The following is a 12,462-nucleotide window of genomic DNA, read 5'->3' on the forward strand; positions in this document are numbered from 1 at the left end:
AGAGTGAGATATTCACCTCGTTCGCACGAACGATTGTTTGTTATTGTGGTAACCTAGTCACGATAACCCCCTGTCAGATAATCAGATCGTCCGCAGCTAAGTTGACGAACAACTCGCAGCTGACAACAACATTAGAGCGTCAAGCCGGCTACTTCCCTACTTCCTGATCTTCATATGCGCATGCGTGTTGTCTAGAATTCAAGATGGCGGCCAGCTGCTGTGGAGTGAAAAGGCAGAAAGTGTCCCCACCAACTACCTGTTGTAATGGTTCTGTCGTCCACCCGAATCAAGCCAACGGCACTAACGGGATCAGAAAATACTATGTAGTCACCACTGAAATGTGTATATACTGTTTTGACGTTTTATACAGACATTTACATAACTCCGAACCTCCGCCTTCTCCGAACTTCACTAACGACGCCTTGTAAGTGAATCATTTCTTTTGTGTTGCTTTCAAAATACAGGCCAAAGGGTCATTTCTTGTCCTATTTTTCGATAATTTTATTGAACAGTTGTGAAGTTAAATTTCAGGTAAGCAATATACTAGTTAAAGAAATTTTGAATATATCGAAAAGGTGTCAGAATAACGGGAATATGCCAGACGACTGAAGTACCGGTGTACAGAGTCGTTTGACGAGTGTTATGGGCGGATGGGCATTAGTTTTTGCTACCGTAGTTATAATACCGACCTTTTGTCAAGTCGGTGGATGATAATTATGGATATTCAGTCGATAGAAAAAATGACAGCCCTTGAAATACCTCACATGTATCAGTTAGCATCTGGCAAAAGACAAAAAAATGAAAATTTGACGGCGCAGTGTTCGGAATCGTTGAAAATATAATGATGTCCGTAAAAGTGAGTGAGGCAGAATTTCTCTCTGTTGTCGCCTTTGTTTACAATGTAACGGTGAGCTTTGAATCAGCTGTTTCTTTGTATTAGCAACATCGACACTTAGGAGGTGAAACAACAAAAGAAAAAAACAACAATGGCACCGGATGTTTTTTAAAGGTGCAAATCCACCTTCAGTTGTTACTGAAGTTTCACATCTGATAGTGTGTGAAAAGGGAAAATAGCAGTAAATTGTCAATGTGTGGTTGTCCAGGCAAATATACACAGAGGTCAGTTTCCATCTGACCTCATTTACCATTAAATTATGGATGTGTGTGTTGTAAAATTGTATGTACTTTAACAATGCCAAGGCATACAATCTCATTCTCCACGCTTCAATAGCAGTTCTTAAAGTTATTAGCAGCTCTCTAATTTGAACAGAAATTTGAAGTCAGAATAGTGTAATGATACACAATGACAAAGTCCATTCTTTTGATCATATCAATCAAACTAACATGACAGTTACCTTATTGGAGAATATATTGTTCATGGCTCCAAGAATCAATAGGACAGTACAATATACTTACTTAGCAAATTAGAAACAAATGCGACATTTCTACGGACCTTGATGACGCAATGATTTAATTATTCAACGTTAATATTTATCTCTGAACTGGCGGAATAATATGTCCGTAAATTGATGGTAGTTGGTGTCCTTGGTCCTTATTGGTCCTTAAGTTACCTTATTTTTGGAATCTAGTCTTTTAAGTGACTACATATAGCCTTTGTCCAAATCACTTGAACTTCATCCGTGTAATAATGTTCTGCTGTTTGGAAGTCGTCGCTTCTAAAATTAGATTTCGATAAGGTAATTTTAATACTTCTACTATATAAAATGGAGTCAAGTATCAATTTCTATTCTACAACATGACTGTTGATAAAATGACCATGAATGTCCATAGATCTAAGACCGTCCTCATCAGCTTACTTCATTCTCAAACTCAACTCTTTCTGTCAGTATTTATATTTGAGTGATATTTAGTATTTCAGAATTGTAGTTGGACTGATCCTAGTTCATAAACTTGTACAAATTTTCTATATATGATTTTGATTGTAAAATTGATAATTTTGTAATTTTTGATTGTAAAATATTTCAAAATAATTTTAGGAGGTAGGAGAATCAAATCAGCTGGTAGTGTAAAACATAATATGGAAGTATAACCAATGATGATAATAGTACTGAGAAGCTTTTAAAGTCAAATCAATATTTGATAACAGATATGTGTATGATAATTGGTGTCGGTCAATATTTATCTCAAGGTTAAACTTTCTCATGCAATTAGGGAATATTTGGTCCCACTTTGGTTTTGTCAATAAAGAGGAACAGAATATTCATAACATTGCATTCAATCAAAAGCCTAATGCTATAGAATTGAACTGTTTGTTCTGGCTTGAATTTAACTTCTACGCATGGTAGTTTGATTTAGCCAAGTGAACTATTTCAGCCTCTGTTTTCTATTGAATTCCATTGGTCTAACAGACTACAACCTTATAAATTTGGTAGTCTAAATACAATATTTAGTGGTCTATGTGCCCTACACTACTGCTAGTTTGGTAGTCGAGATACAATATTTACTGGTCTACATGTATGTGCCCTGTACTACTGCTAATTTGGTAGAGTAGATACAATGTTTACTGGTCTATGTGCCCTACACTACTGCTAATTTGGTAGTCTAGATACAATATTTCCTGGTCTATGTGTCCTGGACTACTGCTAATGTTTAGCCCTATTGTGTATAATATTATGAGATTATTTTTGCATAAATTTGTTGTTACATAATGTTAGCATAATTACCAGAAAAATCTGACATTGTCACATTAATTGATATCGTTGAAATTTACTAAATAATTAGAAATCCTGTCCAGGGTGATATTTCAGTTTCCTGTTGTTACGGCTATACTTTCCCCACCAAATTTATAATGTTATAGTGTGTTTGAAATTATGACAATTTATCACACACTATGATAGTGAGCAATGTACCACACTATGACAGTACCTGTTCCTTCATAGGGGGATTGTAACACCTTAGCAAACACAGTGTCCCATATAGTACTTAGTTGCGAAATATTGAACGTTGGCAAAAAAGAAAAAAAACCTGCACGATATTTGTAATCAAACTAGGGAGTTGAAGGAAGGGTTAGGTTAGGGGCAAAGTAATCTAGACTCCCTAACTTAAAGTTGATTTATATCAATGACTTGCTTTCATAGATGGAATGTTATTATCTTTGGTGGTAACTAAGCTAACTTAAAATCAGCGTTTCCAGGGTCAAGAAAGAATTGAGTTGTCCAAATCAGAATGTGGAAAAACAAATGTATTATACCGGACAGAGTCATAATATATTTAATGTGTATACTACATAAATCATCACAGTAATGAAACTATTTTTGGTCGCTATCATTTTAGAAATCATTTAATTCAACTTTTCAATTAATTATTGTGACAGTCCTTACATAACTAATATTGTAATAAGTAGTAACATTGTATTTGTAATTGAAAATATGGTATTATTTATAAATATTAAGTCATACTCATGTGAATGTTATACCCAATGGGTTGGTAGTAGGAACTGGGTGTGGTCATAATGCTAAATGGGACACACTATGTACATCAATGTATTGTGGTTACTACCAAACCAGAGTGACTGTAGTGTTTCAATTAGGACACACTATGTACAACTACAATGTATTGTGGTTACTACCAAACCAGAGTGACTGTAGCATTTCAATGAGGACACACTATGTACAACTACAATGTATTGTGGTTACTACCAAACCAGAGTGCCTGTAGCATTTCAATTAGGACACACTATGTACAACTACAATGTATTGTGGTTACTACCAAACCAGAGTGGCTGTAGCATTTCAATTAGGACACACTATGTACAACTACAATGTATTGTGGTTACTACCAAACCAGAGTGCCTGTAGCATTTCAATTAGAGGGCACAATTTTTTTTTTACATAGTGCACAATGTTTTTGTTGTTGCAAATCATATGAAAATACAGACACTGATAACATGCAAGTGAATGAAATAATACATTTTATCTCACTGACCACAAATCAAGATCACTGTCGGATGAAACAAAGAAGATTCAAACACAGAACTGTTTATTTGTGTTTAGAGTCAGATAAAATGTAACATTTCATGTGAGTGTGCTATAAGTGTCAAAATACAGACTCTGTATTTTGTGTAATTTGTAACAAAAAGTGTGAGATGTGGTAAAGATTGTGTCATCTAAGGGATGGTGACGTAATGTCGCACAAGCTCAACAAACGAACATCGTTCGTTTAGGTCAATATCCCCTCCCCCTAAATGAACATTCGCAAGTGCGACATCAAACGTTTATACATGATGTAAACTATGATGAAAACTGTAGCCGTCACACAACTACGATCGATATAATGAAATAAGATGATTGTAAACACATTAAAATACTGTAGACCAGAAACCTAGCACCATATCTCACTTTAGAAGTAAATTTTTATCACCTTATCACATCTCAATAGTAAATACAAAAGCTGTTATCATTGAAGGAGTAAAAGTTTTCCGTTGAAATTTGGTTAGACGTGCAAAAGTGAAGCGCAGCAATTGCATTGATGCCAGACCCCCTTCGCCCCTAAACGAATGAAATTCGCTTATTGAACTATGTGCGATCGTCCCTAAGTGAAATTCTGTTGTCACTTTGGTGTAGTAGTATATGAATGTATACCGCTTTTTATTTTGAAAATGTGATGAAAATAACTTGCCCTTGAAAGTCAGGAGTCGTTAAAACCATGGTTATTAATCTAAGACCAATGACCTGACAAAAGTATCAGACAGAAATATTAAAGTTTGTCAGAATGGTACTAGTCTTAATAATTACCAGTGTGAGTCTTGAATGAATTTCATTATGTTTTATTGTGGAAGTAATTTGTTAGGAAAAAAAATCGATGAAATGATATTGCCGGATGCAATACAATATAATCAGTTTGATAAATGGAAAGTGTCGTAACTCTTATTAGTATGGAATTAATGTGAAATTTGATAATTAATTTTAGCTTTACGACTATATAAGTACAATTGTGTTGGAGAGAATGATTTGTTAATAAATTTTTATATAAATGATATCACCAATAGCATACAGTGTCCAGTTAGTAAGTTAAAAAGGTATTCTGACACATTGTAGTTACATGAAGGCCAAACTTATTTATTTTGAGTAAAAAAATAGGTTAAATTTCATAATAAATATTGGTAGTCTAAGGAAGTTTTACTATTGTACGTAATCCAACTCTGTCAAGGCTACACATTAAAAATAATATAATAATGAAACGATATCACTGGCAGCATACATGTACGAGGTCACGTCGGTAAATTTAAAGATATTCTTGTACGTTTCAGTCGCATGAAGGCCAGACATATTTATTTTGAGTAAAATTTGTGGGAAGTTTCATACTAGTGTAGTCCAACTTAACCATGGCTACAAATTAAAATAAAACAATAATGAAACAATATCGCCGACAGCATACATGTACGGGGTCACAACAAAATAATCTTGTACGTTTCAGTCGCATGAAGGCTAGACCTATTTTGAGTAAAATTTTTGGGAAGTTTCATAATAAAAAATGATTGTATGTAATTCAACTTTGCCATGGCTACAAATTAAATTAGAACAATGATGAAATGATATCGCTGGCAGCATACATGTACGAGGTCACGTTAGTAAGTTCAAAGATATTCTTGTACGTTTCAGTCGCATGAAGGCCAGACATATTTATTTTGAGTAAAATTTCTGGGAAGTTTCATAATAAATTAATGTAATCCAACTTAACCATGGCTACAAATTAAAATAAAATAATAATGAAACGATATCACTGGCAGCATACATGTACGAGGTCACGTCGGTAAATTTAAAGATAATCTTGTACGTTTCAGTCTAATGAAAGCCAGACAGATTTTGAGTAAAATTTTGGGGAAGTTTTAATATAAATGATTGTATGTAATTCAACTTTCCCATGGCTACAAATTGAAATAAAACAACGATGAAATGATATCGCCGGCAACATACGATGTCAACTCAGGAAAGCTGTTAAAAGCAATCGGTCCCGTGAAGGTGATATTTTATAACTTCTGTCGTGTGGTGATGTTCTATACTATTTTATTATAGAGAGTTAAAAAAGTTAAAGTTAAAGAAAAAACGCTGATAAAATGACACGACCAGTAGCATATCACATCAGTTCAGTAGATGGAAAAGTATTCTGGTATATATCACTCACTTGAAGGTCAGGCAAACTATGACATTGTTTGGGAAATTTCATCATGATTATTTTTTTTTTATCAAGTAAAGTTTTTAAGTAGTGAATTAATTACTGTATAAATGATATTTATGGAAACATGGTAAAGTACCAGTTCATTAATGGAAGGACAGTGTCTATTACATCAGTCAGTTGAAGGTCATATCGTTAATCAATCATTGAAAATCCTCAAGGTCGATTGATATTAGTAACACATCATAGTCCAGGAAGCATCCGTTTATTGATGAATTACAAAAGAATGTAACATTAAACCGTGGAATGGATAGTGAAATTTTAATTATTTTTTAAGTCAGTTTAGTTTGCTGAATTTATTTTGTGCAGATTTACTAATGATTATACCAGTGCTGTAACTTAGCAAAATCTACCAGAATTCCGCGGCCCTTTTAATGGTGCTCCCTACCAATATTTTTGTGTAGGACAGTATTAGAAGGTAAAATCTACCAAAATTCCCCAGCTATTTTACCAGGGTTACCTACCAGTGTTTTGCTAAGGACGGACAGTAGATAAAATGTATCAGAGTCATTTTATCAGGTTCCATGGTCTTTGTCTTGGGTAGTAAGAAGTTAAAATTTACAAAAGTTCGCCAGCCATTTTACCAGGGCTGCTCCCTACCAGTGGTTTTTGCTAAGGGCAGGAAGTATGTAAAATCTACCTGAGTTTCCCAGTCTTTTTACCAGGGTTCCCTACCAGTGTTTTTGTTAAAGGGCTAATTTTCAATCCTGGGTCAGTGTCTTGACATTTCCAACGTGTATCAAGCCACCATTTCCAAAACGCAACTATTTTCAAAAATACATGTACAATGACAGATGTCTTTCCTGTATAGTCTAACATTAGGAGATAAAAAATCTATAATACTCTCTAAAACAGCAGTTTCACGGGCGCCCTATAAGCTCTGTGAGCGTGTTACATGGTCAAAGTCATCTAACATAATGAGTGTTATGTTAATCCTATCCCTATTCATATGCAGAGTAAGTCTTTATGGGCTACCAGAACTCCTCAGTCACTTCTATTGGGGGTATGAAACAATGTATAGATTGTATGAGAAGTTATGTCAGTTTTAACTGATTTCCCCCCTTTCTGTTAGTTTTCCTTTGGTTTCCCAACTGTAGCAAATATAGATTATGTGAGACTAGGAGGTCAAATCTTGCATATTAATGTACATATTTGCATAAAATGGTGTTATCATTGAACCTCAGCTCATGAAGCTGTAGTTTTAGTTTTTGTTACCCAGACTCCACTGTGAGGGAGCCAACTTCTGTTGCTCTAGAGAGTCTAGGAGAATGCTAAGAGTGATTAGAACAAGTGATTGAAACTGTCACTGGACTTGGACAGTTTCTCATTGGATGAATGTGATTTCTAATTTTCAATTTTCATCAACTGTGTATATATGTCATGGAAATCATAATATAAATTCTTTGAAAGTCAGCTTTGGTAGAAGATTAATTAAATAATCTAAACAAAAGTTGCCATTGTGTGATTTCAATACAGTTGTAGGACAGCTTCTACAAGCAGCCATCTTGTTCCAGTCATGTACATATCATTCCCTAGTCTCTAGCTCTCTAGGGTTGTGGAAAACAGAGTAACTGAGACTACGTTTAGATCTGCAAAATGGATCAATCCAAACGTGATAAGTATAATATGTTAATGTGAATTGCCAAGGAATGACTATTTAGTGTTTATATTACAGTAACTGGTATTTTAATCCCTCAAATTTACCTTGTTACAACAAATGTATTACTTTCCACTTTGTTCAGTCTACTATTGAAGTCATTATGTCTAGCATACACTGACCTTTTAATGTTTCCATGTATTATACATATATGTATAAGGTTATTAGTTTTATAACTCATTTATAGTGGCAATACATGGTAAATATGAATATAAAATGAAATCTCAGCATTATTACATCATTATCATTAAGACCTCTGGTGTCATGTGATCATTCCCATTGGGCGATATGACAGTAGCCCTGTCCCCCCCATGTGGAATTTTGAGTCGGTTTTGAAATCAAATCAAAATTGGTTCTTCTATCACCACATGCACTAAATCCAGTTTGAACCGATTTAGCTGAGGTGATTTTGAAATATGGGGTTGGTTGGGTCATGAGAAATGTAGAATTATTATTAAAGTACGGCTGCCCTTTCAGGGTTTTGTAAACCTCAGCAAGCATACTATAAATACTGCTATATTACATGTAATACTGGTACCGGTAGTCTTGATTTTGTCTATATATATGTCTAAAAATGACTGTTTTGCAAGCGTAGCAGTTCTGAACTCATCATAGCATGTCAATAATTTATCGAGTATACATTTGCCGAATCATTAATAGTGTTCTTCAGCTGTTAATGTTATGGTACATATACATGGTGCAACGACATGAACTTGTAATATGACTGGCTCAGGAAGTAGCTGAAATATACCAGCTACATTATTTACGTTCTGAGTTCGGAACTATCATATCCCCGGTACTGTAAAATATGATTCCAGAGCAAGGAAGCATTGTTTTGGTTAGGTAAAAAAAATTGTGTGTTTCTGATAACATGGCCTCAGAAAATAGGGTAGGTAGGTTGAGATTTTAGTTCATTTTATTTTATCTTATTTTTGAAAAGTATCGCTTCGACCCAAAAACAAACAAAAAGTCAGTCAGACTGCCCCTTCTGTGATATTTTGATGAAATATGTACAGACTTCACTATATAAAGAAAACATGTGCATGAAGGTCAAGAAAACAATGAATTTCTTATCTTTTTGTTTTAAATGTTTAAAAAAAATGTTTAGGGTCAGGGGTTAAACGAGAGTCAGTCGGTTATAGGAAATGCGCCGATTTTTTTTATTTGGCCGTATATAACACAATTATTTTGCAATCATAGTCAGACAGGCACCATTCATATTTGTTGGAATGAGATAAGAAAATCATTTTCAATCACATTAATTTTACCATTCTGTAGATTGTAGTTATCATTGCTACTTGTGGAAATATTAATCGCCATTTTGATAACAAGGATATAGTGAACCGAAAGGATCAGATTACATCTTTGCCAGTGGTTTTATAGCATTTTTTGTTATTGAAAAGGGATCCAGTTTCCTTTTCAGAAAAAGTTCTTTTATTATTTCATAAATGTAACAATTTTATTATCCATGGAGGATTGGTTGTGGAAAATATCCAATTTCATTTTTGAAGAATGGTGCATTTGTTATTTGAATTTGTTGCCATGGTAAAGTCGGATTACAAACATGACAGGACATATGTACAAATATTTTGCAAATGTTAACCTTTTAATTCAAACAATCACAATTGCTATAATTTTAACTTTCTATAAAATGACTTTTTCATAATCATAGCAATTTTCTAACTCATAAAGCATAAATTATTTACATTGTCCTAAACAACGGTATATGTAAAAAATTCTGGAAAAAGAACAAGACAACGTTTGTATAAATGCCTGAAAAACAACAAGACAGTATATAGTGTGTAAAATCAACAAACGGTAAAAGATTCTGTAAAAAAACCTGACAATATCTGTAAAAACAAATTTATAAACACCGACAATATCTGTAAAAGATTCTGTAAAAAAACCTGACAATATCTGTAAAAGATTCTGTAAAAAAACAACAATATCTGTAAAAGATTTTGTAAAAAAAAAAACAATACCTGTAATAGATTTTGTAAAAAAACAACAATATCTGTAAAAGATTTTGTAAAAAAACAATATCTGTAAAAGATTTTGTAAAAAACAATACCTGTAATAGATTCTGTAAAAAACAATACCTGTAATAGATTCTGTAAAAAACCGACAATATCTGTAAAAAAAAGTCTGAAAAGTACAATATCTGCACAAATAATTCTGTGAAAGAACAAGGTAATATCTGTAAAATATCAAGACAGTTGCTGTACAAAATTCTGTAAAAATAACAAACAATATCTGTAAACAATTCTGTAAAAACAACAAACTATCTGTAAACAATTCTGTAAAAACAACAAACAATATCTGTAAACAATTCTGTAAAAACAACAAACAATATCTGTAAACAATTCTGTAAAAACAACAAACAATATCTGTAAACAATTCTGTAAAAACAACAAACAATATCTGTAAACAATTCTGTAAAAACAACAAACTATCTGTAAACAATTCTGTAAAAACAACAAACAATATCTGTACAAAATTCTGTAAAAACAACAAACTATCTGTAAATAATTCTGTAAAAACAACAAACAATATCTGTAAACAATTCTGTTATAAAGCAGCATGATAGGAAAAGTATTTGTAGAAATTGTCTGCAGAAACCATTTGCAAAAATGGTTTGCAAAAAAATCAGGTGTTTCATATCTGTAAATACATGTGCATGAAGACACAACTTCCCAAGTATTTAAAATTGTCTGCCAAATACAAGATAAACTACAGACAGTTCTCCCCACTGTCTGTAGATAAGCATGAGCACAGCTATGCTATTCATACAGATTTGAAAAGATGCCCTTTTACAAATGTAAAAACACAAAATAAACAGCTAAAAGGTTTGTACATTCCTATGCAAATGAACCGAAAATTTCTAGACCAGACTGAGGTACTGCAAATATACATAGATCTACTAAGGGACGATTGAATAATGTCACACAAGCTCAATAAGCAAACTTCGTTCATTTAGAGGGAGGGGTCTAGCATCAGTGCGATTGCTGAACTTCTAACCAAATTTAGAAAACTTTCATGCTTTCAATGATAACAAGTTCAGTATTTACTATTGAGGAGTTGATAAGTTGATTAAAATTTCATGCCTTCAGTGATAGCAAGTTCTGTATTTACTACTGAGATGTTGACCTAAGTTGATTTAAATTCAGTTCTAATGTGATATACACTGGGGTAGTATTTTAATGTGTTTACCCTCATGTTTTTACATTGCGTCGATCGTAGTGGTGTGAATAGTACAATTTTCATGGAGTTTACATCGTACTGGTATATAAACATGTCACTTGTGAACGTTTGTTTTAAGGAGAGAGGGGAGGATGTTTAGTCCTAAATGAATGAAGTTCATAATAATATTCTTTATTTATACTGGGTATTTCTTTAAGTTTATGAACACTTATCTCCCAAGTCCAGTGAGGGATGTCCCTCATGGGTTCTGTGTTAATTTATTGAGCTTGTGTGACATTGTTCGTCCCAGAGTTAGTGATTAACATTAGTCTGATAAATATATATATTAGATATTAGTAGTGGATTCCACTCTATGATTATTTCATTAGAAAATTATTTCACTATCATTATCTATAGAGAAGGTGAAGTTTCAAGTTGAAATATGACCTTTTTGGAATTCAGATACTGGATATTGGTTTAATAATAGTTGTAAAGCAAAGGTTTACAAAAATTAATAAATGCTATACTCTGGCTATTAGTATTACAAGTTGCCATACAAGGTACCGTACATGTTTGAATGCAATTCTTTTGATCAGAAAGAAATTCATCTTGTCATTCTGTTTGTAAAATTTTGCCTTTTGGCGTTATATGTATGGAAACTGTTTATCATTCCAACCTAAAAATAATGTTGATCTCATCAAAGAAAGTCATAAAAAAGCATGAATTTCCTGTAAAAACAATAATGGCAGGAAACCAATCTATGGAAAGGACTTTAGTGAGCTAGGAACATGATTATCAATACATGTAGGATACATGTAGGATTTCTTTTGGTAGAATTTCATTAGTATTGAAAATGTTTATCATTCAGATCTAAAAATGATGTTGAAGTCATTAAAAAGTTATGAAAAAACATTATTTTGTACTGAAAAATAGAATGGCAGGAAACCAACTCTACTGAAAGTACTTCATGAGTGAACTAGTAACATGATCAATATGTGTTGGATTTCTTTTGTTAAAATGTTATTTGTGTGCAAAGTGTTATCATTCAGATCTAAAAAAAAATTTGATCTCATACAAAAGTTATGAAAAACTACAAATTTTCTAGTGAAAGGAAAATGGCGGGAAACTAACAACACTGTTAGGATGTCAAGCAACATGGTTTTCAGTACAGCTAGGAGTATTTGTAGCACTTTCCCCATTGAACAGGAGCCAGGAAGTCTACATGTATCAGATATCTTTAACAAAAGAACAGTCTTTTAATATTTTTTTTATTGAAAAGATAAATGTAGGTTATTATTTTTTTTGGACAAAAGAAAGTGATAATTGGATGTGGTCATATTATAATATCAATGACAGTAAAAAGCTATCATGTTTTGAAATTTCAGCGTGATGAAATGTGTAATAAAAAATTGACTTTGTATTCATATGAA

At 33.0% G+C, this 12,462-nt stretch overlaps 1 protein-coding gene across 1 annotated transcript in view; it reads left to right on the top strand.

Annotated features, from left to right (window-relative positions):
* Positions 1 to 203: 203 nt before the first annotated feature.
* LOC144442458 (nuclear protein AMMECR1-like) overlaps positions 204 to 12,462 on the top strand; it is a 48,249-nt gene continuing 35,990 nt past the window's right edge. Inside the window, exon 1 of the mRNA XM_078131816.1 lies at positions 204 to 424. Within this exon, the coding sequence (XP_077987942.1) occupies positions 204 to 424 (221 nt within the window). The remainder of the gene's footprint in view (positions 425 to 12,462) is intronic.

Source organism: Glandiceps talaboti, chromosome 11, assembly GCF_964340395.1.
Source record: "Glandiceps talaboti chromosome 11, keGlaTala1.1, whole genome shotgun sequence".
NCBI lineage: Eukaryota > Metazoa > Hemichordata > Enteropneusta > Spengelidae > Glandiceps > Glandiceps talaboti.